The sequence below is a fragment of the Oncorhynchus tshawytscha genome, unplaced genomic scaffold, assembly GCF_018296145.1.
Source record: "Oncorhynchus tshawytscha isolate Ot180627B unplaced genomic scaffold, Otsh_v2.0 Un_contig_4803_pilon_pilon, whole genome shotgun sequence".
Lineage (NCBI taxonomy): Eukaryota > Metazoa > Chordata > Actinopteri > Salmoniformes > Salmonidae > Oncorhynchus > Oncorhynchus tshawytscha.
In genome coordinates this window covers 565,487-572,962 of record NW_024609813.1, presented here as the reverse complement: position 1 = coordinate 572,962, position 7,476 = coordinate 565,487, and the positions used below count along the sequence as shown (strand labels likewise).

The window sequence follows — 7,476 nt, the reverse complement described above, 5'->3', positions numbered from 1 at the left end:
ACTAATTTGAGTGTCCTGGATTTACATTAACTATGTTACGTGTAGTCTATGAGACCAGGCTGCCTTTCTAGACCCTAGTCATGTGTCAGAATGGAAATGAGAATGTATGTTTTATATATATGTACTACCAGGACTACTACAACTAATTATCATTCGTAGTAAAAAATAAAATACAATCTAACAGCTGTAGGCTCTACACTATACAGCTGAATACCATCAATGCTTTTCAATGGTTTCTCTCTGCTTCTCTTATTTCTAACTGTTTCTTTCCATGAATGGCTGCAGTCTCTGACATCCATTCGTGAAAAATATGAACAAGCATTGATCAAGATCCAACAGCTGAAGAAGGAGCAAAAGGAGTTGAAAGGGAAGGTTGAGGTCCAAAGTGTGGAGATTGCACAGTGAGTCATTCTTGTCTGAAGCAATCCATTCAATGCATGGGAACATAGCGTTCTAGTCCAACACCTTTCCAGTCATATAATGATATCATGCTGTCTTGGATTTTTTTGACACTTGTGTACCAATGTGGTTCCTCATGCCCTCGTGTCTGTGTAAACAGGCTGACCCCAAGGCTCAAATCTGAGCAGGAGACCGTCAGACTGGAGGATTACATTCAACTTCTACAGGTCAGCACACTCAGCAGAGTAATCAATGAGAGTGAATGCTTTTAACACACATACGCACTTTAAAAGACTAGTTGACCAATTCATTCAACGTCATGGAATCTGCAGGAGGCTCGGACACAGTTGCACCAGGAGCAGCAGGCTTCCAACAACACCCGCAGACGTGCAGAGAAAGCCGAGAGGGAACTGGAAGAGGTCTATGAGCGCATGGAGAGCACTTCCATGACGTCTGCTCAGACCAAGCAGAAGAGCAGTAAACTAGAGGTGCATTTATATTTAAAAAAAAATGTATTTTACTCTCCTTTTTCTCCCCAATTTTGATCTTGTCTCATCGCTGCAACTCCTCAACAGGCTCGGGAGAGGCAAAGGTCGAGTCATGCGTCCTCCGCCTTACCTCGCTCATTAACAACCATCAGCTTAACCCGGAAGCCAGCCACACCAATGTGTCGGAGGAAACACTGTTCAACTGGCGACTGGGGTCAGCCTGCAGGCTCCCGGGCCGGCACAAGGAGTCGCTAGAGCACGATGAGCCAAGTAGACCACTATGATGACATGCCAAAGGTGTTTGATGGATTGCGGGAAAAGAGCAGGAATAGGCTTTTGTAGGCTACAGTCCAAGCTTTGTCTTGGTGCCAATGCTGTCGGCATCCAAAGATTATCCAAGTTGAATAAACGCTTGGAGGTAAAGATGACCGCAGTGGTGTCGTCTACGGCGATACAGATATCACTTATTATTGATATCTACATAGCGCATTGATGTGAATCACACTGCTGCTCTCTCATTTAGCTATTTGCACCTTACTGATTGTGGTTGTTGTTGATGGCTGTTCACAAATTTAAATGTGTATTCGAACCTAATAATGGTTGAATTCAAGAGGTTTAAGGTGCCTATCAATCACAGTTCACTAGACAGCCTGTGAAAAATGCGCTCTTGCAACAGTTGCATAGTGCAGATCCAACCCTATGGAATAAAAGTGGGGCTTGTATTGCTCAATCTAATTCATGCTGATAAACAAAGAGAAATCCATAGACCTAATGGACACATGTTCAAACTTTCACATTTTTGATTGACTTAAAGGGGCAATCTGTAGTTGCTACATCCATTTTTGGATGTATATATATACAGTGGATATGTATATATCCACTGATTCTTGAAGAATATAACTTATAAATCCCTCATGAGCTTAGTTCAACTGTCCATGGGAACCCAAAATAGTCCAATGTTTGTAAACATTGCAAATGTAAACAAACACTGTGTAGCCTCATAACAAGGTTAAAATAAAAATATATATCATGGATGGTCAGTCCTTGGATATGTAGCTCTGTCTATTCATCCAAGAGTGGCGGGGTGGGGGTTTTGTTATTGTTTAATCAGTGGATTTGCCTTTTATAAGGCTGCATAATATCAAGATATCAAAGAGTATAACATTTACTGGAATGACTGGAATTCTAATATACTTTGGTTTTTAATGTAAAGATATCATTTAATCGTATTATTATATGTAGTAGAAAGCGATGGGTTAGAAAAAGCCTACATAACCAACCCATAAAGTAACATTTAACATCTGTATATGGCCAGCTATGTAAACTTTAACATTGATTTATCCTTCAATAGATGTTGTTTAATTGGTAAGATACATTTTTGTCTTCTTCTAATGCCTCTTAAGGGGAAAGTAATCTAAAACTAATGGAATGTAATTAGATTATGTTACTGAGTTTGGGTAGTCCAAAAGTCATGTTACTGATTACAATTTTGGACAGGTAACTAACAGATTACATTCAGAAAGTAACCTAACCAACCCTGGTTGTGAGACAGCCCGGGAATGAACCCGGGTCTGTAGTAACACCTCTAGCACAGCAATAGAGTGCCTTAGACCGCTGCGCAACTCAGGAGGCCTAAACTAGAGGTGCTTTAAGGATATCTTAGACACTATTGAATTTTCCGATCCACCAAATGGATATGATTTTTGTTTATCAATATGTTGTTTGTTCTGTGAAGTTAGTCCACCTGTAAATGAATAGAGAACACACTAGCCTTATTCTCTTGGCTGATCACGAGTTGCCTGTTCTCTCCTCCCAGATGCAACTTTTAGAGTTACGCAGAATCATTGAGGAGAAAGAAAACATAGCAGAGATGGCTAAAGTAGAAAATGAGGAGTTGTCCAGAGAAAATCAGGTGATTGCTATGAATTTAGCTACTATTTACTAGTCATTACATTTTTTCATTGTTTTTACTGTAGAGTTGGTGATCTTTTCTCATCATGGAGTTTTCCACTGTATTCTGTCAGGACCTCAGAAGAGATATTGAGAGACTTCGCAAGGAGTTCACTGACCTCCCGACTGCACCAGTGTCCTTGGAGCCTCCCAGCCCTTATGGCTCTCCAGCTGACCCCACCCCTACTGAGGAGCAGCAGCTAGATGTACTATCTGAGACCCCAGGTAATCTCAATTCTCCAGCTGTTGTAAAGCCTCACCTAAATATTCCTGAATGAGAAATTAACGCCACGTGCCTCACGGACACACCTTCTTGAAAAATAACAAAACATGTTCAATTATGATTGACATATGATTCTGTTTGCAGAAACTGCTCCAAACTCCAAGGAGGAAGAGGTATGTAGAGTCATTCCTATGGTATAAATCAGGGGTGTCAAACTCACTTCCTGGAGGACCGTGTGTCTCCTGGTTTTGTTATTTACTTTAAATTACTGACCAATTGAATACCTAGACAATCAGGTGAGGGGGATGTGTTACTAATTTGTGACCTGAATTGATCAATCAAGTACAAGGGAGGAGTGAAACCCCGCTGCTACTCGGCCCTCAAGGACTGGAGTTTGACATCCATGGTATACATCACGTGTCAAACTCATTCCACGGAGGGCCGAGTGTCTGTGGGTTTTCGCACCTCCATTTTACTTGATTGATGAATTAAGGTCACTGATTAGTAAGGAACTCTCCTCACCTGGGTGTCTAGGTCTTCACTAGGTCTAGGTCTAGGTCTAGGTCTTAACTGAAAGGAAAAAAACAAAAGCCGTTGACACGGGCCCCTCCGTGGAATGAGTTTGACACCCCTGGTATACATGGTATAAATGCAGTTTACACGTTTACAACAAGATACACTAGTGATTTGGGATCAAAGGGTTGATTTCACAATGGTTTATGCACCATCATTTCTGTACTACACTATAGTTAACTATCCATCTATCGGATGTTACCACCTAAGACATGTGCCTGTCCCATAGTTGTCCTTGGAGTGTCGTCACTGCCATGAGTGGTTCCCTGGCATCACCCAGGATGAGCTGGGGCTGCATGAGGACAGCCACAGACTGTGCCCCTACTGCACCCTCATCTGTGACGGAGTGGAGCAGACTATATTTGAAGACCACGTCTTCAGCCATGAGGTGTAGAGATGCCACATCCTCACAACCCATCATACAGAAAGTTGCTGAGAGTAGACTAAATCTGAAACTCTACGGATGATGTTCCTAACAACCCATCATACAGAGAGTTGCTGAGAGTAGACTAAATCTGATACTCTACGGATGATGCACCTAACAACCCGTCATACAGAGAGTTGCTGAGAGGAGACTAAATCTGATACTCTACGGATGATGCACCTAACAACCCGTCATACAGAGAGTTGCTGAGAGGAGACTAAATCTGATACTCTACGGATGATGCTCCTAACAACCCATCATACAGAGAGTTGCTGAGAGTAGACTAAATCTGATACTCTACGGATGATGCTCCTAACAACCCATCATACAGAGAGTTGCTGAGAGTAGACTAAATCTGATACTCTACGGATGATGTTTCTAACAACCCATCATACAGAGAGTTGCTGAGAGTAGACTAAATCTGATACTCTACGGATGATGCTCCTAACAACCCATCATACAGAGAGTTGCTGAGAGTAGACTAAATCTGATACTCTACGGATGATGTTTCTAACAACCCATCATACAGAGAGTTGCTGAGAGTAGACTAAATCTGATACTCTATGGATGATGCTCCTAACAACCATTTATACAGAGAGTTGCTGAGAGTAGACTAAATCTGAAACTCTACGGATGATGCTCCTAACAACCCATCATACAGAGAGTTGCTGAGAGTAGACTAAATCTGATACTCTACGGATGATGTTTCTAACAACCCATCATACAGAGAGTTGCTGAGAGTAGACTAAATCTGATACTCTACGGATGATGTTTCTAACAACCCATCATACAGAGAGTTGCTGAGAGTAGACTAAATCTGATACTCTACGGATGATGTTTCTAACAACCCATCTAGAACATTATAAAACAAACATTTATATCCCCCTGTTCATAAATGTTCTCTTGTCTAAGACTGTCCATTCTTAATTTCAGTCTTAGTAGAGATTTACCTCCATTGCTGGTCAATAGGAATGTATTGCTTTGCTTTTTAATGGTTTCTCTATTGTTATAAACTACGTTTACTTTGGCTTATTGCACTATACTGACTCTCTCCCCTTAAACCTGCTGCTAATATATGTGTTGCATATTAGAGTCAAATTATTCATTGCCAAATGATTCATGCCCAAATGATTCATGCCCAAATGATTCATGCCCAAATGATTCATGCCCAAATGTTTAACGGTCAAATGATTGAAAGTTGAAATGGGATTAATGTGGGAAGATTTTTGTTGTTGTTATATTCACAGTTGTCTTGACATGAAATAAACATTGTTTTGTATCATGAACTACAATATTCAAAGAATTACTATGCTATTTAAATAGAAGGTTGTTGAATATAATGAATAATACAACAACAAAAAATTAATTCATGACAACTGCCTCAGAACATAACATTTGTAACCTAGTTTTCATCTCCAGCTATGTATTCCACCTAGTCAGAAGTGACTTTTTCGTAGCAGGTTAGGAGAACTTATGCAGCAGGTTAGGAGAATTAACGTAGAAGGTTAGGAGACTGAGGTTAAGGTTAGGGAAAGGGTTAGGGTTAGTTACATTGCTCTCCTAACCTGTAACGAAAAGTAACATCCGGTCGTAGCTGTACTCCATCTAGTCACAACCAGAGAGGAGGGCTGACAGCAGCCAATAGTGTGGCTCTGCAGATGATTGGGAATCCAATGCATGTAGCCTGATCAGTCATTAATTAGGCTAAATGACTTGACAAAAATGTTTGTTAGAGGAATTTTGCAACCCTAATTTAACTGTAAAGAAACGCTCCACTTCGCTAGAGGGTGCTTTTTGGCCCTGGTCAAAAGTAGTGCACTATAAAGGGAATAGGGTGCTATTTGGCATGCAGCCCCATGACATATGTTTGTTTGCCATTATATCATTGAATAAGAACTAAGAGAATGTAGCATTTATGTCATTAATATATAAGCACTCAAGACTACAATATTAGTAGGTATGCATGGGGGTGGGGCGGGGGATATCATGAGTTATAATGATAATGTGTGAACCACTAAGATGTTTGTTTGCGTTTATTGAAAATGATATTGTACATTGGTTACGCTGTCTGTCCTTCCTGTTCTCTTCAACCAGTGTCATGAGCCCCGTTTAAACCTGGTTCTAACATGAGTCCTTTGTCCTAATCTTGTCCACATTCTGGCTGTGCGCACATTTTCAGACAGGTGTAGATGATTCACGCATTGTGATGTGATTGTGATCAGATCTTCCTGCCCATCTCTGGAGGTAGTTAAGCACGCATTGAATATGGACAAGATCAGGACACAGGTAACACCAGGTATAAATAGGGCCAAGATCTGCCTGTGTGATCATCATAGTAATAGTATCATGGGAAACATCCACCAGAGATATAATAAAAGCATCATATTGAAGAAATATATATTTTTAACATCGTTGTCGAAACACCCTCAAGTGCGTCCGAAATGGCACTATATTCCCTATGTCAAGGTAGGCAGCCCTGTTCCTGGAGTGCCTCAGGTACTGCAGGATGTTGTTCCAACTAGGCACCACACCTGACCAACTGGTGCTAATTGAGCAATTCAGTGATTGCCTAAATTCAACACACCTGGTCTGCCAGGTCGGTTAAATGAAAAACATGTCTGTGGCCCTCCAGGACCAGGGCTGCACTACTTTAAACCAGGGCCTATAGGAGAGCAGCAGCTCTGGCTTTCATACCCCCAGAAGACAAGAAAATGGTGTGTGGGTTCTCCCTATGTGGATCGCAGGGGTGTCCAACCCACCATAGGGCCCTGGTCAAAAGTATTGCACTCTAAGGGGATAGGGTGCCATTTGGAATACACAGTCTGACATGTTATATAGAAAAGGAGGAATGAGGAGAAGAAAAAACAACCCTGGTTAATTTTTCTAAATGTTTGTATTGTAATAATTACTGTCTAGTGGGGATTTCTGTTAAGTTGGGTTTTCGTTGACGTCTTTATTTTCTGTTTACATTTTCAGACGCATCGTTTTGTGACAAATCGTCTTAGAGGAAGGCACCATGTGGAACTCAGTCTGAAAACAATCTCTAACCACAACCCCTTGGAATGAGTCCCAAAAGGTGCACTATTCCCTTTCCAGTGCACTACTTTTTTACCAGAGCCCTGTGCAGGGAATAAGGTGCCATTTGGGACGTACACCTTCCCTTCTTCCCCACTGGGCCTGACATCATTTTAGACACTAGTGTAGATCTAAAGGGATTGAATTAGTGTTAGCAAGATATCTCTAACATCTGTACAATGCTCTTAGATCTACACTGGTGTCTAGGGGATATGGGTTAGGGGAGAAGTGTCTAGGCGCTAGGCTAGGGGTTGTTTCTGGACAGATCCTTGTAATTGGGCACTTTGGTTTTGAAAACGAATGCAAACAGAGAAGAAAGCAGAGAGAGGTGAAGAGAAAGGGAT

General features: G+C 41.3%; 1 protein-coding gene across 1 annotated transcript; it reads left to right on the top strand.

Annotated features, from left to right (window-relative positions):
- Positions 1–6,385, top strand: LOC112240922 (calcium-binding and coiled-coil domain-containing protein 2-like). The gene is made up of 7 exons (XM_042318686.1): positions 1–401; positions 560–626; positions 732–887; positions 2,704–2,799; positions 2,912–3,062; positions 3,205–3,233; positions 3,863–6,385. The coding sequence occupies exons 1-7, from the start codon at positions 220–222 to the stop codon at positions 4,025–4,027; spliced, it is 846 nt and encodes a 281-aa protein (XP_042174620.1). The 5' UTR covers positions 1–219; the 3' UTR covers positions 4,028–6,385.
- The last annotated feature ends 1,091 nt before the right edge of the window (positions 6,386–7,476 follow it).

What these genes read in the sequence shown, in the direction of transcription:
- LOC112240922 (XM_042318686.1), top strand. Translation starts at nt 220, where the DNA reads ATGCTTTTCAATGGTTTCTCTCTGCTTCTCTTATTTCTAACTGTTTCT. An exon ending in TGTACTATCTGAGACCCCAG is followed by an intron (nt 3,063 to 3,204) that starts GTAATCTCAATT and finishes TTCTGTTTGCAG; the next exon opens with AAACTGCTCCAAACTCCAAG. An exon ending in CAAACTCCAAGGAGGAAGAG is followed by an intron (nt 3,234 to 3,862) that starts GTATGTAGAGTC and finishes CCTGTCCCATAG; the next exon opens with TTGTCCTTGGAGTGTCGTCA.